General features: G+C 35.2%; 1 protein-coding gene across 4 annotated transcripts in view; it reads right to left on the minus strand.

Annotated features, from left to right (window-relative positions):
- Window positions 1-26,861, minus strand: part of RTTN (rotatin) — a 94,809-nt gene that overhangs the window by 41,762 nt on the left and 26,186 nt on the right. For all 4 annotated transcript variants that reach the window (XM_080381142.1, XM_080381143.1, XM_080381144.1 and 1 more), the window contains 18 exons: window positions 26,513-26,625; window positions 25,222-25,348; window positions 22,883-23,008; window positions 20,750-20,866; window positions 18,859-18,998; window positions 18,444-18,615; window positions 17,325-17,424; window positions 16,744-16,832; window positions 15,322-15,439; window positions 14,389-14,485; window positions 13,522-13,590; window positions 13,009-13,197; window positions 11,705-11,944; window positions 8,513-8,657; window positions 6,658-6,812; window positions 5,251-5,470; window positions 3,368-3,496; window positions 889-996 (listed from right to left, as the gene is read on the minus strand). In XM_080381142.1, coding sequence (XP_080237268.1) covers window positions 889-996; window positions 3,368-3,496; window positions 5,251-5,470; window positions 6,658-6,812; window positions 8,513-8,657; window positions 11,705-11,944; window positions 13,009-13,197; window positions 13,522-13,590; window positions 14,389-14,485; window positions 15,322-15,439; window positions 16,744-16,832; window positions 17,325-17,424; window positions 18,444-18,615; window positions 18,859-18,998; window positions 20,750-20,866; window positions 22,883-23,008; window positions 25,222-25,348; window positions 26,513-26,625 — 2,454 coding nt within the window. The remainder of the gene's footprint in view (window positions 1-888; window positions 997-3,367; window positions 3,497-5,250; window positions 5,471-6,657; window positions 6,813-8,512; window positions 8,658-11,704; window positions 11,945-13,008; window positions 13,198-13,521; window positions 13,591-14,388; window positions 14,486-15,321; window positions 15,440-16,743; window positions 16,833-17,324; window positions 17,425-18,443; window positions 18,616-18,858; window positions 18,999-20,749; window positions 20,867-22,882; window positions 23,009-25,221; window positions 25,349-26,512; window positions 26,626-26,861) is intronic.

Here is a 26,861-nt window from a genome sequence, read left to right on the forward strand (position 1 = left end):
CACCAAAGTAGAACAGAGGGGTAGAATCACCTCCCTCAACCCTCTCCTGGCCATGCTTCTTTTGATGCAGCCCAGGATACAGTTGGCTTTCTGAGCTGCAAGTGCACATTGCCAGGTCGTGTTGAGCTTCTCAGCCACCAATATCCCCAAGTCTTTCTCCTCAGGGCTGCTCTCAATCCATTCTCTACCCCCAACCTGTATTTGTGCTTGGGATTGCCCTGACCCATGTACAGGACCTTGCACTGGGCCTTGTTGCTTCATGAGGTTCGTACAGGCCCATCTCTCAAGCCTATCAAGGTCCCTCTGGATGGTATCCCTTCCCTCCAGCACATAAACTGTACCGGTCAGCGTGGTGTCGTCTGCAGACTTGCCGAGGGTGCACTCAATCCCAGTGTCGACACTGCCAACAAAGCTGGTAAACATTGCTAGTCCCCATACTGACTCCTGAGGAATACCACTCGTCACTGGTCTCCACTCAGACATCGAGCCACTGACTGGAACCTTTGAGTGCAACCATCCAGCCAATCCCTTGCCAAGTGGTCCATCCATCAAATACATGTCTCTCCAGTTTAGAGCAAGGATGTCATGAAGGACAGTGTCAAATGCTTTGCACAAGTCCACATAGATGACATCAGTCATTCTTCCCTCATCCACAAACACTGTAACCCCACCACAGAAGGCCATCAAGTTTGTCAGGCACGACTCGCCCTTAGTGAAGCCATATGGAAGGCAACTGTCATTACTTTATTGTTACTGTTATTTAGGATATAGTCAGGAACACTTTAAATAATGCAGAACAGTAGTTTTAATATTAAGTTAATGAAACAAAAATTTTGCAAATACTTAAAGGTCAAAATAAGGTATCAATTTAACATTACATTAACTAACCTCAGGGTCTCTATCTACCCATAAAGGAACCAGCCACGCCAGACCTAGCTGAGAAAGAACTTGTTCTTCACTGTTATCACAAGGCAAAGACCAGAGAGAAATCCAGTCCTGATAGGAAAACAGAAAATAAATTAAGAAATTTTTTTATAAATCTTTCAATGCCACGCTAATCTAGCAACAGCCTGAGCTACCAATTACATACTAAAACACTTAAAAATGCACATAACAGCGATATTCCAGGAAAAAAGATGGTTTTATTCTGCCTCTATAAACATGCATTTAACCTGTTGACTTCATCTAGTGAATAAAATTAAATTTGTGGCATCTTCTTCATCGAATTAGAAATGCAGTGCTAAAGGGAGATTAAATATTTTACTTGAAATACTGGGATAATTTTTTCCATTCAAAATTTACTCCTTATGGGTTTGGGGGGGGGGGGGGGGGGGCGGGCATTGCTTATTATTAACATGTGTCTTTCTCTCATATTTTATGCATGCCCAGAAAACTACCAAATAAGAACATGAAATTACCACTTTGATTGTAATTCATTCTTTTTCTTCATGTGCCTGCCACATGATTAAATAGTCTTGCAGACTACTACATGCTACTTAGCTGTAGATTCCATCAAATCATACGTGACTTTGCAAATTAATTTCTTTAGCTCAGGCTAAAAAAAAAAAAACAAAAAAAAAAAAACCCCACCAAACAAAACCATACCTGAAAACCATACCGGCAAAATGCTCCATTTAACCATGGCACTATACAAAGAATGCAAAATTCATAATGAATCATGGCACCTGAAATTTTATGTATGTGTCTTCTGACCATCTCAGTCCTGTATACTTTTACATGGTAGATGACTGACGTTTCATTTGGAGCAGCATAATTTGTGTGTATTTTCTCAACACACAGTATTAATTACAAAAAGCACAGTAATTTAGAGTCTGAATTTGCAAAGGGAAGGCATTCATATACAAAATGAAATAAAAAGCACTGGTCAGCAAAGCATAACCAGTGAAATGTCACCATAGCAAACAAACAAAACATTAAAGCAATTCCAGTACACCGTAAGTATATGCTTTGTTTCCCATGTACTGCTACGAACATCTAAGTAACCTCTGTCCATCAGTATGTGCTAAAAGATCTTATGTCTGACTTAACAAGGTGGTGCTTTTAATAGCAAAGAACCATAGTAGTCCCTAATACTGCTAATATGCAAACAACAAAAAATTTAACTAGTTTTAATTTCAAGTCATCAGATTGTGCATTTTAAATTAGTATTAATTTATTGGTATTTTAAATCACAGTTATACGGTGTACTCTTTTATAACACTGCTTGCACAGAGGAAGAAGATTAATTTTGTATTTCTCTTTCCATAAGATTTGACACTGAATCACATAATTGTAAAAGGATTTAAAATTTCTTTCAGAATATAAATTACTGCTACAGTCTAGACAGTAACACTGTTGTACACAGGTTATGATTTACAGACACAAAAGAATGCCACCTATCATTATGCCACTACACATATTATTTTATGAGACTGATATTAAAAAAAAAAAATTCAGTTCAAATCCACTCCTTCATTCATGCATTTCCAACCTAATTCTTTGGAGTCTGCAGTCTTCCTGCAGTGTGCTTAATACTTTGTCCCCCCACAATTTTAATAAACCTTGTCAGCACTTAATGTCTTGAAGAATTACTAAATAACTGAAGAAATGGACATCTGGAATTTGGAGAAGCAGGTATACTGCTATTTCTAGTTACATGTGTACTTGATCATATTGAAAAGTTTTCACTTGTGGCTATCACAGATATTAATAACAGTGGATTTTAATTCTCCAAAATGATTACACTAAACTGTTAAATTTGCTGTAACTGCTTCAGGATGAAGGCTATTTCTCCTGAACTCTCAAAAATTTAGCTCTCAAAATATGCACGTGGACACAAAACACAAATAGAAATTTTTCTAGTAAGTAATTATAGCTCCTTTTATAAGACAACCATTCTTTCATATATGATTTTATATATATACATCTATATAGAGACATATATACACACATACATGTGTAAACATGTTAGAAAGCCTGTTATCTGTAGAAGGCTGAAGAAATAATGATGCTATAAATCCTTAAATTTATTCATCCTACATAAAAATTCTGATTTCTCATTTTTTATAAAAATAAAATTATACCTTATTCTGAAAGTCTAAGTCCACAGAATTACTTGCAGAATAGATTCAGTAAGACTAGAACTGAATCTTCAGCTTTCCTGTATACTATACTTTATCCTATTAATTTATCTAACATTATATACTAAATGAGACTACCAAATATTTTTTTATTTTTACTCTCTATTGCCATATAAGACATCTTCCCCCACCACATATGAAAATCTATCATTTAACTCCAACAGATAAAATATATTTGTGCATAACCCTCATAAATGACAACATAAGGACAACTGTATTGCACTCACCATATCCTTGGCTTGAGCCATCATTTCATGAGATAAGTGAAGCAAGCAAAGAACTGTGCTTTTTGTAACACCTTTTCCCATGAAGGACATAGCGTTTCCTCCCCATTCAACATAAAATGATGAGATGACCTAGGAGCAAGGGTACAAGTTCATGGTAGCTTTACTGTAATAGGTAGAGTACTAACTGTCTTACACACTACTAAATTATAATTTAAACTCACGAAAAGATGGCAGATTTTTAGCTGAATTTTGTTATTTATTTATTTACGAGTCATTGGTCATGTGATGGTTTCCTATATGGTTAAACTTCCAAAGATCAGTGTTTTTTATTTGATTCTCCAAATGAAGAATGTATTCAAGCTTAGTAATGAGCACAATATTGAATACGAAACTGAAAATTTGGGTTTGATGGAAAGAGTCCATTAGTTGTACCCAGTTTTTTATACTATGTTTGGAATTAATAATATAGTTTCTTTTCAAAATTCTGTGTTCAAGAAAAAAGGTCATTTGTATCTTTTACTGAGATTTGAATTGGAATAAGTACATTAGCTTTCTATACCAAATTCTAATGAACAGAAAAGGTCACTGGATCATAACATAAAATACTCTCTGACCAAATATCTAACCATACATGTTAAAATAAAAAGCATGCTGCTTTCAACGAAACATGCCCAAAAATGCTTTTTAAAAAATTATAATCTTAAGACCTACACTTCTAGATGTATTCTTCTCCCCAAAACATGGCAATTTAAACTTCTCCATTTTTGCTGTTGTTCTTACTTTGAATCCCACTCTACAGGAATTCTTGCAAACCCACTTCCTCTCCTCCCCCCAAAAGAAAACTGTATTTGCTTTCATATTTAGGCCAAGTAAAACTGCATAATTCTTCTACACATAAGTCTTATGCATCACAAGTTGATTTCATTCCATAATATTTATTATGATTTTGCCCAGTAATAATCCTTCTTTTACATTACAATATCTGTAACCACGGTGCCTTTTAGTCTAGACTTCAAACCTCAGAAGTCATCTAATCAAATAGCTCTAAAATATTTATTTCTACTCAAGAGATCTTGGCAAGTTAATACTTGCCCCTAAAACACTATATCTTTTTTCATCACAAACATGATTATCATTTGTATACAAACTTTCCAGACACTTATCTGGTTGCTATCCATATCATTCAGAATCTCAAATGAACTAAGATTACTTTAAATTTTTTTCAAGCCTTTACCAAAGCAACAAATAGATTTTAGTATTTGAAACAAAAAAAAAACACATCTAAATGTACCTACTCTACTGAATACCTGTAAAACAATCAGAAAGCCAGATATATCCTTTTCCTAGTTTTAAGAAACTGGGATTTTCAAAATATGCTATTTGTTAGTTGTCCATCACATCCATGGACTTAGCAAACAAATAAGCACACCAAAGAATGAAATTTTGGCTTCCTAACAACTGCAGCACTTGAATTACCTCTTTTTCCGCTTTCTGTGTTAATAACCTACTTAACTCCCCCAGACAACTTTTCACACATGGATTTTGCCTGTGGGAGAATATCTTGGATTTTTCCTCTTAGCAATTTGTTATTTTAAAAAAAAATATATCTATTTTTCATCTTACTTAAACTACAGTCACTTTATATTACTTCTTAAACAAGAGATGAAGGCACACACAATACAACAAATCTTCACAGGTACAGAAACATATCACTTAATCTAGTCTCTATATTTTTGCCACTTAGCTGAAAAAAAATCATCTTTCCCACACCTATTCCTAGTGATGTTATTCTCCAAAAGTACATTGTAAAAATTTCAGTGTCATTAGTTAAGTTCTTTACAAGCAATCAAACCAAAAGCTAAGTAATAACATACGTTACTTACCTCAAGAAGACCTGTTAAATATTTCTTACAAATTGTGATGGGTTCAACTGCAGCAGAATAGGTGCTCCAGTCTGGAAGTGCAGTAACATGAACCATTCCTCGTAATGTTCTCTCCAGTGAAGGAAGTCCATAAAAATGTGGTGCATCTGTTAGCCTTAAGCATTGCAGTAGCTTCAGAGCCAGTTCAGTTCTGAAAAAGCCAGCAAGTTCCAAGCCCTCTCTGAAATAATTGTGAAAACCAAAAAAGATCAACCATCAACATGAAGTTATTATAATGAATCATTTTCCAAGAGGCCAATGCCTCAGTCTTCTTACTATTAAGTCTGTAAGTCTCAGCATCTCATTTAGTTACCATTGCCTTATGCACAGAATAACATGGAATTAATTTGACATTTCTAGTTTCACCCAGGTCCTAAAAACATATTATTGTATCTGATTATAACAGGGCTGCTTAACTAAAAAGGTACAAATGAGATATATCTCTAATTATTAAGGTGCACGTTAAATAAAGAGCAAGAGATTGAGGACAATGGGTAACATACTGAGAAGAGTTACAAAGCTTTGTAGTTACACTTATATTTGTTCTGGTTCAAGAGACAAGTGTAAAAATATTTCCTGTAAAATACTATCAACCTAGAATTCATGTAGATTGAAAATACAGCAGTGTGAGATATAACTAGCAGGGATTTCTATAATCCTTCCTTTTCCAGCTGTCAAAATATTTCGAAAATGAATAACCTAGTGGGAAGAATGAAGGTGGTAACATTTTGAAAGTATCTTTACAAACAGTTACATTGTGGTGCTTAAATAAACAAACACTATTTTAAGCTGCAACTTTAGTATCTCTTAGAATACAGTTGGACAGAGAGATTTAGTGTGGAAAGATACTGTATTAGAAACTCTGAGAAAAAAAAAATAGAAATTAATTTCTGTATTTGCTTCATTGACAGAAAAAAGTTGGAACTTGATGCTGGAAGGAACTACCCTAAACAATGTGCACTGATATACTGTATTGGGCCAAAAAGATGCTCAATGAAAATAAACATTTGTTGATATTTCAGATATTTCAATGTTTTACTTTGCTATAAATAAAAGCCACAAAATCAATGAAGTTACCATTTGCTCGTGAAAAATTCCAGCAGAGGAAAATATATGGTCTGTCTTCTCCCTGCAACCAGTTTAATTATCCATTTGCTGAAAAAGCGACCACTAGTAAATACTCTTCCAAGTTTCCTAGTTAATTTACCGGTTTTGTTGTTGTCGCTTCACGAAGAGTATATTCCATTTTTACAGTTTAAAATGAGTGAGTCATGATGTAATTGCATTCAAATTCTAGCCAAGATACAGTAGCAGGAGGTATTACGATCCCTAGTAAGAATTACATGGGCAGATCCATTTACACTGTACCTGTCAGTCACTGACATGGAACAACATAACAATGTGTTAAAAAGACGAATGAGTTCTTTATCCAGTTGCTGCCTGACAGCAGTCTGTATTTCATCAATTTCATTCCGCACTTGGGATTCTGGTCGTACCAGGAGGCTCAAAAGGGATTTTGGCTTCTAAAAGAAAATAATAAAAATACAGTCACATAATGCATTGTTTAAATCCTATTTTAATACCCACATTAAAGCCATTTTTATGTTAAGAGCTTGCAGAAAACACACATTGTGTATCACAAATTCCATTATCATTTTACTAAGTAGTATTTCTGTAAAAAGCACAGTGAAAAATGCCTACAATTACTAATTACTTGAATCTTGAATCTACTAAACACCATAAAAGAATCTACTGTTAAGGCCTTTAAAATTTCCTGGCACTAAGCCATGACATGGTGTATTTTGAAGCATGAAAGAGGTCAGTCATACACAGCAATAACCTGCAATAAAAAAAAATAGATCACAAAAACCAGAAAACACATAGTTGAAATATTAGTTCAAGTTGTATCTTGTATGTCTGTTTCCTGAAATACTTAAAATCATTTCATGTACAGGTTTTATATTAATATATTGAATGGGCTATACTTACAAAATTTTATAGGATTCTCAGTTAGCCATATAAATTGAAGTACCTGAATACTGAAAGTAATTGAAATGAAGACTATTAGCATTTTCTTGTAAATGTTTATTTAGATTGTATTTTAAGATGAGAAAATGCAAGTGTACGAAGACTGTACCTAACATGATATCCTTTGTAGGACCATGAATGATCTTGCATGTGGGCAGTATGCCTTTGCTTTGTGAAGAACAGTACTTTGCAAACTTCAGTGCAGCCATCACTTCTTCCTTGACATTTAACTATTGCTTTTTATACAGCAAGATTAAATTATTATATTTTGACAAATACAATAAAAGTTGTTTTACATTGCTTTATGATGTTCAATTCCTATTTGTTTTTATACTTTCCAATTTTACATCTCTTAAATGAACAGTATTGGATAAAATGGATCTCTTTAAAGGAAAAGCACAGGAATCTAGAAAAACTGAAAAGGAAAAAAATTACATTCGATATTATACATGCATTTAAGCTACAGCAACTGAACTGTATGCTCATATAATAACTTCCTCATGCTTATGAAAATATTTTACAACCATTTAAAAAACAAACTTAAGCAACAGACACACTGAAGCAAAAACTTCAGTCCTAACTTTCAATTCTTGTTCTCAATGCAAGACAGATAATGTTCATTTATATCCCTTTGCCCAACAAACCTGTATGGAACCTCATCCTTTAAGTTAGGGATAATACATCCTTTAAGTTAGAGATAATACATATGTAGTTATTTAGCTAAGCATATGTTATACAGCTGTGTAGGTACACACACACATATGTATATATAGCCACACAATTAACCATATAAGTATATATAATTATATGTACATATAGAGCTCTGCATAGCTAACTATAGTTACATGGCTCTATGCAAACTTACTACTACAGTTGACTACACCAGACCAAGACACACACAGGGAGATGTTGTTTGCTTCTGGCAAATAGAGTATTTGAGTTTAGAAAAACAATTCATATACCAAGTAAAGGAGAGAAGGAAATTTACTCTTGTTCCAATTTAACTACCCCAAACACTAAAACTGTAGCACTGGCCACAAAGCAGCAAACATTAATACTACAAGATCTGCTATTTCTTGCTTTTGAAAACAGAAGTCATTTTCCTTGAGGAACTCACCAGAAACAAACCAACCAACCAGTTCACAGTTATATCATTTCTTACAGTCTACAACTAATTTCTTAGGTATATTCTTACATTCTTTAGCAATGATTGCAAGAGCCACTTTAGACTCTCTGACTCCAAACTTGAACTCTGCTCTCTAAGCAATCTGTTTAAAAATCTTAAGACGTCTACTAAAAGCTTCTCATCCTCCACAGAAGCTGGAAGCACTTGCAGAAACCTGCAATGCAAACAAAAATACTCGCTTTCATACCTGTTGCACATTAAGAGACTTTAAAATCTCAGCCTAATAGGACTGAAGCCACCTGTAAATGTGGAATTATAGAGGGTAAATATGTATATAATATATATCTACATATAGCAAATATGGACTTATGCTAATTATATTATACATATATATTTAAATACTTTTACATGCAATACTGACTAAACTAAATTATTATACTTACCTAGTATCACAAATTTATTGTGTATTATTATAATATAAAATTGTTACATCTATTGAAAAGTGTATTTACATGCAGTAAACATGGAACTGCCTACAGTAGAAGGTAGAAAAGTCTGAAAAGGGTCACAAGCAGGAAAGAAAAAGGCAATGGCTATTAAATACTAGTAATTAATAATAATAGAAAAACCTACCTATGCATTTTAAATAGTCCTTATATAAAAATTCTTAATTTTTGCTGGGTCTGTTTATGTAAATTACAGAATCACATAATCATTGAGGTTGGAAGGGACCTCTGGAGGTCAGCTAGTCCAACCACCCTGCTCAAGCAGAATCAACTGCAGTGAGTTGCTCAGGACCATGGTCAGGTGGCTTTTTAATACCTCCAACAATGAAGACACCACCACCTCTTGGGGCAACCTATGCTAGTACTCAGTCACATTCACGGGAAAAAAAGTGTTTCTTATGTTCAGAAGGAACCTCCTGTGTTTCAGTGTGTGCCTGTTGCCTCTGGTCCTGTCACTGAGCACCACTGCAAAGAGCCTGGCTCCATCTTCTTCATATGTTCCCTTCAGGTACTTGTACACATTGACAAGATCCCCATCCTGACCCTTCTCTTCTCCAGACCTACCAGTTCCAGCTCTCTCAGTCTTTTCTTATAGGAAAGATGCTCTAGTCTTTCATCATCTTTGTGGTGCTTCATTGGATTCTCCCCAGTATGTCCATGTCTCTCTTGGACTGGGGAGTCCAGAACTGGACCCAGCACTCCAGATGTGGCCTCACCAGTACTGAGTGGAGGGAAAGGATCACCTGCTTCAACCTGCTGGTAACACTCCTCCTAATGCAGTCCAGGACACCGCTAGCCTTCTTTGCTGCAAAGACACATTGCTGGCTCACATTCAGCTTGGTGTCCACCAGCATCCCCAGTTCCTTTTCTAGAAACCTGCTTTCCAGCTTGGTGAACCCTAGCATATAGTGGCACATGGCATTGTTCCTCCCCAGGTGCAGGACTTTGTACCTCCCCTTGTTGAACTTCATGAGGTTTCTGTCAGCCCACTTCTTCAGCCTTTTGAGGTCCCTCTGGGTGTCAGCACAACCCTGGCATATCAGCCACTCCTCCCAGTTTCTAACATACGCAAAACCACTGAGGGTGCATTCCACCCCAACATCCCAATCATTAATAAAGATGCTGAACAGGATCGGACCCAATATTGATCCCTGGGGCATACTGCTAGTTACTGCCTTCCAGCTGGACTTCATACCACTGATGGCCATCCTCTGGGCCTGGCTGTGCAGCCAGTTTACTATCTCACATTCCACTCTTCTAGCCCATACCTTGTCAACTTCTCTACAAGAATCTTACAGGGAACAGCGTCAGAAAGTTCCTGAAGTCAAAATACACAATATCCACTGCTCTACCCTCATCTACCAACCAGTCACTTCACTGTAGAAGGGTATTGGCAAGCTGGTCAAGCACAACTTCCCCTTGGTGAATCCATACAGACTACTCCTGATGATCTTCTGGTCATTCATGTGCATGGAAAGGATTTCCAGAATTGGTTGCTCTGTCATCTTCTCAGGGATCGAGGTGAGGTTGGCTGGCCTGTAGTTCCCTGGGTCCTCCTTCCTGCTCTTCTTGAAGATAGGATCAATAGTTGCTTTCCTACCATTCTCAGGCACCTCTCCCAATCACCTTGATTGACCAAAGTGGACATGAAATTACATCAGTTGGGATACACTCATGGGTGCATCCTATCAGTGCCCATGGATTTATGTATGTCCAATTTACTTACATATTCACTAAGCTGATCCTCTTCCACCAACAGTATGCCTGTCTTGCTCCAGGCTTTCCCCCAAGTCTCTGGGACCTGGGATTCCTGAAGTCAGTCTTGCTAGTAAAGACTGAGGTGAAGACGACATTCAGGACCTCAGCCTTTTTAATGTCCTGTGTCACTGTAGTCCCTGCCCCATTCAGCAGCAAGCTCACATTTTTCTGAGCTTTCCTTTTGTCATCTATGTACTTATAAGATGTCCTTCTTACTGCTTTTGATGTCCCTCACCAGACTGAATTCCAGGTGGGTTTTCAGCTTTCTTAACTGTGCCTCTGCATGGTCGGGTATTGTTTCTATATTACTCCCAAGTTACCTGTCCCTACCTAACCCTCTGCAGGCTTCCTTCTTGTGTTGCCAGGAGCTACTTGCTCATTTATGCAGGCCTCCTGGCATTTTTGCCTGACTTCCTGCTCAATGGCACGGACCCCTCTTGAGCTCAGAGGTGGCAGTCATTGAATATTAACCAGCTTTCTTGGACCTCTCTTCCTTCCAGGGCATGATCCCATTGGACACTAACAATGAGATCTTTGAAGAGGCCAAACCTTGCTCTCCTGAAATCCAGCGCTGTGATCCTACTTTCTGCCCTTCTCCCTCCTCTCAGGATCCTAAATTCTATCACTTCATGGTCGCTACAGCCAAAACTGCCTTAGCCCTTGCTCATTTGTGAGCATGAGATCCATCAGAGCACCCCTCCTTGTTGGCTCCTCTGTCATCCGGATCAGGAAGTTGTCACCGATACTCTCCAGGAACCTCCTAGATTGCTTATGCCTTGCTGTGTTGTCCCTCCAGCAGATACAGGGGAACAACATATATATATATATCTCTACACACACACATATACATAGACACATATACATATACACATATACATATATATATAAATCACGGATGCATGGACAATCAATTCCATAAATTTCAAATACAAAAACTAGGAATTTTACAATTTAAGCACCATAATCCTTACTGGATTTCTGTAATCAATATGCTTACCTGTTTATTGCTTTTTGCCAAACAAAGCTTTTCAAAGTGGTTCCACAAGATCCAGAACTGCCTTTTAATGCAAGCCTGTCATTCAGAACATAAAAACTAAGCCTAGTGAGAGCAGCCTTAACATCTCTGTGTGATACTGCCTGAATAATTGAATTCAGACAATCCTGCAGTCCATAGTTGGCGTGAGTTATTTTGAGTATAAGAATGTCTTCTGAGGATAGTTTTAGTGAATCGAAAAATCTGAAAAGGTGTAAGAGAAAAATCATTAACAGCCACTATCTTTATAAATTATTTCAGTCAGTGTTGACTCCTTTACTTCCCAGTTCAAATGAGAAGACAAAACACAAATTGCCTTACAAATTTATTTTTGTTAACCAACCCTTTCTCCTCTCCCACCCTCCACCCCTCCAAGAAAACAAAATCCAACAACAATAACACACACCAGGGCATTTAAATCCTGAGCTGTTTGAGTTCTTTGGAAAAATGGCACCTCTAAAAAAGTTACTTGAAAGGTGCTATTCACATTGTTTGCAATGAACTTTTTCTCCATGCTATTGTAAATGTTGGTCATTTGGACTATACTATTTTCCTATTTTCTTTTTAAGAGAGTGCTTTGGTTTTGCTTGAGGGAACTTCAAAATGATTTATCAAATCAATAACTGCAGTTTCCAATGGCTCAGAACCATGCTATTTACTAATAAAACTTGCAGGTCCCTTAAAGGACAAAAGCAAAAACTAAAAAATTTCCAAGATGGACGGAGATAGAGATATAAGCATTTCAGTCCTATTAAATCAAGAATCTCCTAAGACATTTTCTGTATACAAAATAGACTCAACAAGAGAAACTATATTTAACCAAAAACTAACCAAAGGATGTAAAGGGAATTTTCTTCATTATCTACCATAATTCCTAGTATTAACTTTAAAAAGAATATCTGAAATTTAAATCCCCAAAGAGAAAACTTCATGCAATTATAAAAGGGAAAAAAGGCAGCTCCCTAAAAACCCCACAACTACAAAGAAAAACAGCCACAAAAGCTATTTAAAAATGTTTGAAATAAGTCTGACCAATAAAAGTTGGATCAAGCTCTAGAGTTCAGGTATAAATGCTATTTAGTAAAACATTGGCTGCTACAACATATCTACAGCCTCTTTGGACACGATCCTTTACATCTGAAAGGATGGTATTCTTAAACCAGTCAAAACTTGAACTGCTGTTTGAAGTTGAAAACCTATTTAAACTTGATGGAACACTAATTTAATTGAAACATATTGGGTTTTAAAATCAAGATAAAACAGCTCACGTTTCTGCTTCCTTCTCATAATTTGTAAGTTGCAATAGGTTTTCAATCCCATGGTACCACGACAGATTCCAAGCCATCTTAAGCATATCTGACACAGGTTTCATAGTCAAGCACTCAGAAGACAATGGCAGCACAACAGTATTAGGGCTAACCACATGATGAGCAGTGATCCTGACTGGGATATGATACCTTAAAAACAAAAAAAAATAATTTAAGAAGTAGTTGGTGGTTTGGTTGCTGTTTTTTGTTGTTTTGTTTTTTTTTTTTTTTTTAATTAAATGCTGTATTCGAGCAAGCTTTCAAATCTGAAAATAAAGTTTTTGAAACTTTTTCAGAGATCAAAGACTTGGAGAAAAAACTCCACATTTAAATCCAGTTGTCTGCATTTTTAACATCAAAGGTTTCCCCTTCATGGTCCCATCTCCATACTTTAGAAAGGACAAGAAATGGAAAGCAGCAAAGTTAACTGTAAAAAAAAAAACAAAAACAAAAAAACCAAACCCACACATATACCTTCTGACAACGGCAACAGGTAAACTGAAGGCAGGTGGGCCAGTATCATTACCGGTTATACCATCAGCCCTGCAAGAGATTAAGTTATAGTTATTATTTGCTATTTTAAACTTTGATTGTCTACTAATGCTACAATTATTATTCCCTTATTATTCCTATCTAGCTGTATTTTTTCCTCTAGCTAGCTCTTTAGTAACCTATTGATGAAGAATTTGTACTTATAAACAATTTTTCTTCACGATTTTGCATTAAGATAGTTCTTAGAACATACACATACAGAATATTTGTTGCAGATGTTCTGCACATAAAAATTAAAGACAACATACCAAAGCACATGCTTGTTTCCTTTTTTCTATTATAGAGAAAAAATAAGATTATAATTCTTTTCAGTGTATTTCATGTGTGTCAATTCCAAAACCATATATTTTCTGATGTATATGCAAATTTCCAATAGTAAATCATCATCAGCTAAGGTCTGTTGGTTTAAGGACAGCTGCTACACTTAAAAGCCAAAGTAAATAGGAAAGTTCTAATTAACTTAAAACCCCACACCTACAGCTAGCTATTTCATTTGTGTAGTTTCCATTTATGAAAAAGATGGATTACAGACCAATCAGGGTTTTTTGAAAATTAAACAAAATGAACACTGAGGTAAGAAGTATTTTTACTGCAAAAATACGCTGTGTAGACCTATAAAGCATACAACCCAAGTACTGAAACTATTTGTTTGGCCTACAAATATGCCATTTTGGATACATAAAAGTTTGGGGCATAATTTATTTGGGTATACATATATATATCAATTTATTCACATTAAACCCTTATATTTTTACCATAAAATATGCCATTAAATGTCTTTTTTCATACCATGTTTCTGTTCTTGCTACTTCATCAAACAACAGAAGACACAGCAACACTGTAGTTTCAGTTAAAACGGCACGATCATTTTGGAATATCAGGGAAACTGAATAAAATAAAGATATTTTAAAATGTGTTAGGAAAACATTGATATTTCAAAATAAATAGAAGGACATGGTTAAAACCAACTGTTTTCCACGGTCAGTTTGCCAACATCTTCAACAGATGCCATAACATGGGTAACACCAGCACACAATGATTTATCTTTTAAATATTAGAGACCAAAGTGATCAAAGGTTCTTAAGAAGGTTTTTAGTTAAACATCTAACCATGTTTCACATATTTTCTTTCACGTATGTGTTACAGTGTCTTGATTCTGGCTGGGATAGTGAATTTTATTTTCAGTAATGGTACAATGCTGTGTTTTGGATTTAGTATAAGAGTAATGTTGATAACACACTGATTTTTTTAGTCAGTTTCTTAGGCCCTGCCAGCAAAAAGGCCGGAGGGGCACAAGAAATTGGGAGGGCACACAGACAGGGCAGCTGACCCAAACTACCCAAAGGAATATTCTGTAACACAGAATGTTACGCTCAGTATATAAACTGGGGGTTGGTCATCAGGGCTGGCTGGCTGGGCATCGGTCGGTGGGTGGTTAGTGATTGTATTGTGCATCACTTGTTTGTATTTTTTTTTTTCCTTTTGGATTTTATTCCTCTTTCCCACTCGCTCTTTTTCATTACAGTTATTATTATTATTGATGTTGTTATATTTTATTTCAATTATTAAATTATTCTTATCTCAGTCCCTGAATTTTACCTTTTTTCCCCAATTCTCTTCTCCATCCCACCAGGGGAGGTGAGGAAGTGAGGAAGTGGCTATGCGGTTCTAAGTTACCAGCTGGGGTTAAACCACGACATACAGTGAAAATAGAATCTCTACCTCTGAATAGTTGAAGCAGTAAAGACGACTGCTGTGCAAGGGACAGACGAACAACTGAATCAGCATACACAAGCTTGCGTAGGAGTGTTAGACATGGTAACACTATGGATTCCATAAGCTACAGAAACAGAAAAAAAATAAATACAGATAATAATTAAGATAATCTATTATGAGATGCTTAATTACAAAGTGTGATGCTATGAAGCAATCAATACATTCCATGATTTACAGTAGAGAAACTCAGAACTTTTAGACAAGTGTTTCATCCAAGCGATAACTGCATATTCATTACAAAATATTTATTAATTTTATAATATTGTTTATTATATATAATTAGTTAATATTTCTGGTTTTATTTTATTAGTACCTGATGCTCATTTTATTGATATTGGTCTCTGGTGTCATAACACAATTATAACATTTGCTTTCAAAATATGTATTTTTAAGAGGCACGTACATAAGCTGAAGAGTTTCCAAAAAACCCAAATATTTACAAACATATAAGTTTGGTTTATTGTTGTGGTTTTTTCCTTTCTAATGCAAATAGCTTATTGCACCACATTAATTTTCTGGGTCCCAATCTTTACTATCAGGAAACTTAAGAAGGGAAAGCAGTTTGATAAAAGTTAAAAGTACGAGTGAATGGCTAAAAATACGACCAAAGTCACTGCTCCTGAGAATGAGAAGACAGTAAGTTTTTCACAGTACCATTATTTCGCCTGTGTGATGTTCTACCCTTAAATTTTGTTTTGTAAACTGTATCAAATACAATTCAGTTTAATACTGAATAAACAAAAGCCCTGCTTATTTAGTATGGAAAGAGTCTTTTGCACAACTATATATAAATCCTGTGTTCTTTTGGGTGTTTGGTGGGGAGTGTTTTGTTTGCTTTCATTAAGAGAATCTTAGCATTACCAAAAATTGTCCAGGTTTCAGTTGGGATAGAGTTAATTTTCTTCCTAGTAGATGGTACAGTGCTGTGTTTTGAATTTAGTATGAGAATAATGTTGATAACACACTGTTTTAGCTGTTGCTAAGCAGAGCTTACTCTAAACCAAGGACTTTTCCATTTCCCATGCTTTGCCAGTGAGCAGGGGCACAAGAAGCCAGGAGGGAGCATGGCCAGGACAGCTGGCCTGAACTAGCCAAAGGGATATTCCATACCGTAGAATGTCATGCTTAGTTCTTCTCACCCCAGCGTGGGTGGGTGAAGTGAACTGTGTGGTACTTAGTTGCTGGCTGAGGTTAAACCATGACAAAAATATAACTTCAAAAAATGCATATTGTAATTAAAATTGTTACTAAAAAGTTGTGTTCTGTGCAGTATTATTGCACAAAGATTAGTGTTCTAAGTGCAGAAATGGGCAAATTTACTACTGTCATGCTGTGAAATGCTTGCAGAATTTGTAATAAAAGTTTTACCTTTCCATTCACATGTGTACACTCATTAAGGTAAGCCAAAATCTTTTCTATCACACCCAACTTTTTCACAATGCCATGCATTTTGGTATCTGTAGGAAAAACAAAAGACAGTAGGAATCACTGGTTCTCCACCAATTTAATATTAAACCTCTTTCTGCAAGATCATAAATACTTGCTGTTGAGAACAAGTTCCCAAAACTGCCAATCAACAGAACAAATACAGCTCTAGCTCTACCAAAGCAAGCCTTCTCAACGTCTTTTATGTCACTACAGTAGCCTTTTGAACACCAAACTCTTAAATATCTTACATACCTTACATAATACAACCTACTCCTCTTATTGCCCAAGGGAGCAGTTTTTTAAAATAATAAGGCCACTATTTCTTATTCTTGAGGCCAACAACAAATAACTAATTTTTCATTTGAATTGGCAGATCATCCACAATAGTGTTAAAATTGTGGTCCAACAATATACATAAAAACTACAAGGAGTACACTTAGCACAAACATACAGAAAACCTAACAAAACTCAAGCTCATTCAACGATCAGCACATGAACACAAATTTTCTGAAGAATTTTACCTTCCAAAATGATAGCAAGCTGCTCAGCCGCAGACTTCTGTAAAACTAGGTCAACAGCATCAGAAGTCAAGATATCATACAGCTTTTCAACAGTTTCTGCCTAAAAGTAAAACTATATTAGACTTACATCCAGTACACTATTATGAAGCAAGGTAACCAGCCAAATTCCCTAACAAAGTAGAAAACAAAAAGATCTAAATTCCTTTTTAGAATGTGTTTGATTAGGTCCCACATGCATGTACTAAGGAATAGGTTATAATCTTTTTGCACAAATCTGTAATAATACCTGTGGAATATAAAAAGATGATAGTTTCTACTGTACAAAAGATGCAGATTTCTAACAAATAATGCTTGATTTATGTAGGACTACAGAAAGCTCAACACAGACATGCTAGAACATGCTTCTAAGTTTGTGAAGGAGACTGACTTTTTAATGGCAATAAGGTTAGAGAAATCTAAATAGTCCCACATATCCATACAGATTTATGGTCCTAACTTTTTGAAGGATGTAGGGGAAGGGTATAAATCAAGTGTACAATGAATAGGCAGAATAATTTTTTTCAGAGGGCAAGCATCTTAACAGTTGTTTAACATATTGTTGCTAATCTGAAAGTGTTGTGAGTAATGATGGAAGGAGAATGGAGGGGAGATGGTAAAAAAAAAAAAAAAAGAAAAAAAAGGAGAGAAGTTTTCCCATAGGTCTAATATTTGTGATTATTTTTCACTTTGCAAAAGCAGCAATATTAAGAAAACACAGACATAATTTTGTAATCTGTATTTCATACTAAAAATTATTTGTGCCTGTTTCAGTAAAAATTGATTTTGTGCAGAAGAAAGCTCTATATGAGAAAAAAAATAATCAGACTATCCATGCACAATGACATCATTGTAAACATAGCAGGCCTGTGCTCTCTCTGCTCGTCTTGCCATCAACTTATCTGCAGAAAGATTAAAAAAAAAAGGAACTTTTTCTTATGTTGCATATGGTCGCATAAATGGATTTCTTTTTATGAAGCAAGCCAATTTGCGTGAAATACTGCAATCTTTAAAAAGCGGTAACTTCAGTGACTGGGCAGGTAGAAGAACTGATCTGTGACACAATATTTAGAGTTTACTCACCTTAAATATCGATTCTGTTTTATCATCCAATTTTAGCTCAACAACTCCTTCTATAATAAATAAGTTTGAAATGCTGGAAAGTGTACTACCATGCAGATGTGGACGTTTCAGGTTTGCCCCTTCTTCATTCAAAAGGTGGAATGTTAAATGTTTAAGTGCTATAGAACGAACCCTAAAGGAGTAAACAATTAAAACAAATAGATAAAGTCCTCATACTGGAAAGCTTTAGCGGTATATTTAAAAATGAATTAGTTTATAAAATTAACACAGTTGGGGTGGAACTACTTACTCAACTTAATATTGATTAATCAACATTTCAAATCGACCCACTGCATAATAATCAATCAGTTTTTCAGAGAAGATACTTTCTGCCTCAAACATTAGATGTGCTGAAATGCTGCAGGGCATTACTTACAAATGCTTTTTTGAGAAAAGAAGACGTAGAGCGGCCCGAAGTCTAGCAGTTCTTGGGAGAAGACACTCTCCTTCGTCAGAGGTTGTTTCACTCAAAGTGAGGATACAGCTACCTAGCGTATCTTTTGTGTCAGCATAACCCTAAGACAAAGAAACAAAAACTTCCAAAATTAAAAAAATCCACTTACTGACTTAGCAAATTAGACAAGGTAATTCCCCTTCTAGGGGCTAAGGGAGAGCAGGGAAGGAGCAACATCTAAGAAAAAGAGAAAAAAAAAAACCAGTAACTGGGTGTTTTTCTTAAATTTCTGCAGACTGATGTTCCCCCATAAGAACAATTTTTAAAATTAATACATCATCCTATATAGAAATCAAAATCAAGATTTCTACATGGCCCAGAGGTACTTTGACCTGAATCTGTTTACATAATGCTGCTCTCTACAGTCAGTTTCCGTTTCAATAAATAAAATTCAGTCCATACAGGAAAATTACTTCAAAACTTAGAACATTAAATCCTAACTATTTTCAGATATTTCATCAAAGCATTTTCACACACAAACAAGACAAACCAGAATCAGTTACATCAAGTAATGGTATTGCAAATATTTAAATAGTAAAATACAATGCATTTTACATGCACTGGGTAAATATAGGCCTCTGGTGTGCCCTGCCTAAGTATCTACTGTACATAGCCACTACAGGCTACACAAGAGAGGAAAATTCTACTCACAAAAGTGAGAGCATTGGTAAATTCTTACACATTTAGCCTACAGCTTATATTAATCCACCACCTATTTAATCTTGAATATCAATGCAAGATATATATGTCGGTAACACAGAAAAAATGACATTTCCTGGCGATAAAACTCTGAAGTAACATTCCCCCCACCGTTTTCAAGTTCTCAGTGTATTTTCTCTACATATTTTTCGGTCTGAACCTTTTATTTCATGGTCCATTTTATCTGCAATTTCTTCCCGTTTTTGCCTTGATTTTTGTGCAGTTTATGTAAGGGCTTAAGTTACAGAAACAGTTTTTTCAACATGGTAATACTGAGGTGCAGGCAATGAATGAATATATAGCAGTGATACAATTAAGTAGGTATAATTATCAAGAATGATATTATTTGAGAAAACAAAGACAAAAGGTATACTTGGATATATTAGCAAAGTTTCATTTAAGACAGAAATACAGCAATAAAAGATATCAGGAAAACCAGACATCAGATCGGTGCAGCAAAATATCTGAAGACTATAGGCATATCATAGAAATTTCCAGCACTAGAGAAAGAAAGTCACACTGAGAAAGCAAAAGGTTCCCATTAGATCAAGCTGAAAATAGAGATAAGGAAAAGAAAAACTGCACATTATTACAGATATGAAGACTAAGGTCTAAGGATAATACTGACTGTTGATATTTCTATAGTACTGGAAACAAAGAAACCAAAAATCTAATATCAAAATGTACAGCTTACACCTACTGCTATTTATTGAGCATATCATTGATCACAAAACTACATAATCATGACAGAAGAGTCACAATTTTTAAATTTATTTAAAACTATTCTAATGATTAAGTAATTTTTAAAAGCTTGCAATGTTTTAATCTGTACTTTGATTATCCACTCATACCTTCAAGTCATTTAAATCCCATTTAGTACTTGCTGAAATGTTTTAATACCAGGCTAAAATTTGTCTACGAATTCAAAGTAGTAACTTTGAATTAGGACTCCTATAAAACATGTTTCCATTTGACATCTGACAAGGCTGTAGGTAAATTACTGTTAATCTATTTTCCATCTGCTACTTAGGTGAATATTCTGTTTGTTAACATGACAGTGTTGCTGTTTACACTATTTCATACCTCAAATTCAGATTAAAGCACTTAAAAGTACCTGTAAAACAGGAATGACAGGACAGAGGGCCTCAATAAACTTGTTCCAAGTCAGTACTGCCATTACTAACCGTCCCTGCAATAGATGCATCAGAATGGCCTTGGCTGTGGAGTTCACCTGCTCAATAATAAAAAAAGGAAAGTAATGCAACTGCTGATGTGTCTAGGTCACTTTGTCAATGTTGTAATTGGAAACGTTATACAAAAATAACTCAAAGAGAAAGGATCTACAAGTATTATTGTCACTGCAAAATGTTATTTTTAAATTGTCAGTCACACTAAACATTTAAGTTGTTAATAAAGCCTCTCAGAGAAAACACACAAATAGTTCTGCCTAATTAGCTCACAATCATTTTCCCCTTAGAACTCTTTTTCCTTTCTGAAATAAAATAAATCATTACTTCAGCTTACACACCTATTGGTCCCTCTGTCCTGCAGGTAAAAACCATTCTGTTTCTGTTCTTTCCTGAACCTACATTTCTGGGGCATTTCATGCCTAGACTTTATGATATGCTTCTGAAGATACAGAGAGATAAAGCCTGTTACACAGCCATCTCACTTTGAGGCAAACAGTAAAACTAAGATAGTTAACAAATATTTCAAGTTGTACATGAATTAACCTGAAGCTTTTATCAAAAAGGTAAAAAGGTATGTAATACAGCACATAACAGATTAACGCATCCTGTATACAGTATGAAATGTATACTGTATACAGTATTAAAATATTCACAAGCTAATCTTACTGTTACAATGGGAACGGAGGGGAAAAAAAATCCAGCTTTTCAGAATTCACTTTTCCTTATATAGTGTAAAATCACCTACCCTTAGCCCTGGCATAAAATGCAAGTTTTTAGGTGCTAAAAATCCTCTCACCCCAAGCAACAAGAACTGGCTTTAATAATACTACTCTAGCCTATCTTTAAGAGGCTAGATTTGTAAAATCACATGGCAAATGTTAAGCCCAGCCTTAGAATACAAGGTGGTTCTCAGTTTCTTCTCATTGTCACATGCCTGAAAGATTAAACTGATGCTTTATGAAAATGTAAGTAGCAGATACACATCCAAGAAGTTTAAAAAAACCAAAAAATATCCTGTAAGGTCAAGAGAACACAATGAGAGAATTTTGTAAACATGGATTCTCTGTCTCAGCTTTTAAAATTCAGTATCAGTTAGGGTCTATTTGTTATGCTTGACCAATCATTAAAAGAAAAAACTGGTAGTCTTTTTAATAAGGCATCCAAGGAAGTAGTCAAATAAAATAAATGTTTCCCTTGGAACAGACAAATTACATACATAGCACATTATCAAAGATACTTCACTTCTCCTTTTAAAATGCTAACATCTAAAAAATTACTTCTAAATAGAATTGTGCACAGTAATGAGGAAGAAAAATAATCTCATTTCAGAACACAAGCTGAAAAAAAAAAATTTAAGTGTTCTTTCTCCTCTGACTGTAAGGCACTTACAGATCAGTAGCATAAAGTAGTTACAAATAACCTCAGTAATTTTCCCCCTCTCTCAGAACTCCCTGCTTAGCTTTATATCCACTATTTCCTATCTCACATACACATTCAGTGTTCATGCAAATAAACAAACGCAATGGAAATTTCATCCTAATCTATATAAAACACTTCTGTAATACTCAGGTAATTACATTGAAACATAGAAGTGTTTGTAGTGATGAAATACATTTTTATAGCAACACTGCAGATTTAAAATGTCTTTTTGCTCCCCAACCAATGCACACATTTCAGATGTCATTCCACCTTTACAAAGACTTGAGACTTCATGTTTTACATAAATACATAAAGCATTATACATACTATTTCAACATATGCACATTTTATTAGGGCTAAATACATTACAGAAAAAGATTAAAAAATGAGCTTATTTCATTTTTCATTGGTCTTTATTACACTTAATAGAATTCTATATATTTAATATTATTTTGTCTCTGAATTCATCATAAAAAAAAAATCTTTCAGTTTTTTACAACTTCACTGTTTACATAGCTTTCCTACACAAGAAACCGTATGTAGTCAAAACTTCAGGTAAGCACCAGACCACCATACAAAATATCAACACCTACTTTGCAAGCACAGCAATTCATAAATGTAGCTACTAAATACAGTACCTCATTCTTATCTTCCTGAAGGCCAAATGTACAGATTTCATATAAAACTTTTGGATGAAGAAGAAAATGTACTCCATGGCAGATTGAAGACTCAGGCTTAGCAATATTATGAACACCTAGACAGTCCTTCAGCAAAAATAAAGTTGGTTAGTTTTAAAATTCAAGACAGCCTCCCCTGCTACATCTTGCTTTATAGACTGCTTGAAGTTGTCATCCAGTGAAAGGTTTTCTCCATGCAGTCTGAAAGACTGCAATTCCGAAAGCTAAAAATTACACATGTGGAAGAAACACTGGTTTTATAGATCACTGACTGACAATTCCTGTTGCTACACAGGGCTAAGGAATACAAAACAATTTTGTTTTTATTTTAAGTAACAGTGAAAATAAATTAGACATACTTTCTATGTTGTTTGGTATTACATTAAAATAAGAAAACCTAAAACAGGCACGTAAGAATCTCACAAAAAGATATAAGCGTCATTCAGTGGAAACAGGATATTTTTTTGCAAAATACTCTTCAGCATCTTTATACATTAGTGAATTGTGCTATAAGCACACTAAGCTTAGCTGATGTCATAATTCTTATTTTCTGTAATAGACAAAGTATTGTATCAAAATAGAAAAGTGATTTTTGTGAGTCAATATTACTGAATACCTAAAATGACCTGATGAATATGGCATTGCCATTCTTAATACAGAGGTACAGCCATACTTTCAGGAAGTTCACACTCTTTCTCCCTTGGGCTATCTTTATAAAAAAAACAAGATAAAAAATAACCATATAAAACAAAATCAAAAACAAAACAGCCCCTCCAAAACAACAAGAAACTCAAGTTTCAAAACAATGAGTACACAGAAACGACTTACATGTACTTAAACACAATCCAATCTTTTATAACATAAGGAAAAAAAAAAAGACGTGTTTTCCTTTCACAGTTTTCTAAGGTTTAAAAAATTAAAGCATCATCTAGATAAAAATATTTATTCTGAAAGTATCAGTATTTTATTAATACATTATCATTTTATTTTTCTTTCAGTAAACATCCTTGCAAAAAGCAGAAAAGCAGTCAATTCAAAATGATTTCTGCTTAAGTAAAAAAAACAAAACAAAACACAACACCCCAAAGGGAAGTGAAAAATCACTATGAAGGGAACAGAATCTGTTCTTTAGGAATGAGCCCATGTGAACATCATAAGGTTCAACAAGACCAAGTGCAAGGTCTTGCACCTGAGTTGGGGCAACCCCCAGTATCAGTACAGGCTGGGGGCGGAAGGGATTGAAAACAACCCTGAGGAGTAGGACTTGGGGGTACTGGTGGATGAAAAGGTGGACATGAGCCAACAATGTGTGCTCACAGCCCAGAAACCCAACCAGATCCTGGCCTGCACCAAAAGAAGAGTGAGTAGCCAGCTGGTCAAGGGAGGCGATTCTCCCCCTCTGCTCTGCCCTGGTGACTCCCCACCTGGAGTACTGCATCCAGCTCTGGAGCCCTCAGCACAGGAAAGACATGGACCTGTTGGAGCGAGTTCAGAGGAGGGCCACAGAAATTATCAGAGGGATGGAACACCACTCCTACAAACAAAGTCTGAGAGAGTTGGGGTTCTTCAGCCTGGAGAAGAGAAGGCTCCAGGCAGGCCTTATCACAGCAATACTTGAAGGGGGCTTACAAGAAAGCTGGGGACAAACTTTCTAGCAGGGCCTGTTGCAACAGGACAAGGGGTAATGGTTTTAAACTAAAAGAGGGTAGATCCAGACTAGATACAAGGAAGAATTTTTTTACAGCGAGGGTTGTGAAACACTGGCACAGGTTGCCCAGAGGGGTGGTAGATACCTCATCCCTGGAAACATTCAAGATCAGATTGAATGGGGGTCTGAGTAAACTGATCTAGTGAAAGCAGGGGGGGTGGACTAGAAGATCTTTAAAGATCCCAACCCAAAGGAGTCTGTGACTCCATGAACCTCATTTCAGCAGACAAGCAAAACTGAACACTTGAATTCTTTTCAAAAGGAAAATTAAAGAGAAATATTTCCATGTAACAGCAGCAAAAACCCTAAGTGACCAGCATTATTAAAAATCCTTTTAAAAAATAAAATTGTCATTGTTTTAACCCTTCTGGAGCACCTGTCATTCTGAAGTGCAGTACCTGAAGTATACCCTAACCACATAGATTAAACACCAAAAATGTAACAGCAAACTGCAAGCCCAGGCCTATCCACATTATCACAGCATATAACACGGTAAACATAATTTGCATTAAAACCACTTTTAATAAAGAGAACTTACAATACACATTGTTTAGCACAACACTGAGAACATTAAGTAAGCAATAGTTCTAACCTTAACCACTCCCAAACAGCAGTGATAGGCTTCAGCTTTTATATTCGGCAGAGGATGAGACAATAGATGGAGAAGCACCTTCTGACTCTCAGACTGGAGCAGTGAGTTAGCCTTCGCAGACTTCCAACTACAAATGAAAAATAATGAATTTAACTATTTATTTTACAGTATCCAAAGATGTCTACAAGAATTTTCCTGTTAAATTTCAGGATAAATCTCTGAAAACATATACATCCTGAAAGATGACTTAACAGACAAAAGTTCAGAGATCGCAATATAGTTGCCAAAATCATAGTATCTATCTTCACATTTGTACACTTATTTATTTTTTTATACACGTAGGTAATCAAAGACCATAGTTTTTCAAAATTCTCTCATCAAAATTAGGAGCCTGACAAACACTTATATTCATCTGAAAACATAAAATTCTGTTGAGTTTCAATAGGCTCCTTAGATCATGGTATATGATTATTAAAAAAAAAAATCCTTTTTTTAGCTTTCAGAATTTTTTTCCTTATAGATGTAAAAGTCCATCTCACTATCACAAAGTGAATTAAAATTAGTGAAAAAACTGAAGTTAATTTCTTGTTGCTGAAACAGTAACCAAACAAGAATTAATCCTAAAAGCACTAGAACACTGAAAAGTGTTTTGACATTTCATAATTTAAAAACACTTAAAGAGCTCTTAAATGTAGTTTCCTTTGAAAAAATCCCTAAAGTAAAATTCTGAATCTGTATAACATTAAGATTTCATATTTCTGATTAAGTGTTCAAAACAAAACTTTTCCAGGCACCACAGGATAACTTAAATTCTCTAACTAGGGATGTGGAAAAATCTAAAAAGCAACAAAAACATACTGTCTAATAAATGAGATGCCACACTTTAATATATAGCATGTACAATAAAGACCTTTAGGATTTCTGAAAGTTAAATAAAAGTTACACATGTACACTTGGAAAAAAGGAATTTTAGAAAAGTTTGAAAGACATGTCGAAGTGTTTTATGGCTGTTTCTTTGTAAATCACATAGTAACGTTCTATGTAAAATCATAAAAGCTTACACATAGAAAAGAATAAACCACTAATTTTTCAGCACCTGAAATTCAGTTTTCTAGAAATACACTACAGAATGACATAAATTATTTAGAAGTGACCTTTCAATGACTAAAAGAAAGCAACTGTTCAAATACAGTAGATAAATAAGCTGAACTTCTACTTGAGAAACTTTATCCGTAAAAAAAAAAAAGATTCTATTTTCTCAATTAAGAGTTTGAAATAGCAATGTACTCACATATTTGAGCATAAGTGAATGCATTCCTGAAGCAAGGGAAAGTGCTGATGGTAGGGTAGACTACTCAAGGCCTGATCTGCCAATTCTATTAGTTCAGAAAGATTATTGTCCCCCTGAGAAGCAAAATGAAAAGAAAGAAAATATCAGAATTAGTAATATTAAAGTATACAACGTTATTGCATAATCTTTCAGAATTTATCATTATCTAGTACATCTACCAAGTAGGGTTTCGTTCAGCCTTTCACAGAGAAGTTTGCAATTAACCTAACATATTCAATACACTTCAAACAAAATAGCTCCTGGGAGCTTAAAACCCTTCAGCTGCTGAATCCAAATAAACTTCTATCAA

This window comes from Falco punctatus (assembly GCF_963210335.1).
Source record: "Falco punctatus genome assembly, chromosome: 3".
NCBI classification, from domain to species: Eukaryota; Metazoa; Chordata; class Aves; order Falconiformes; family Falconidae; genus Falco; species Falco punctatus.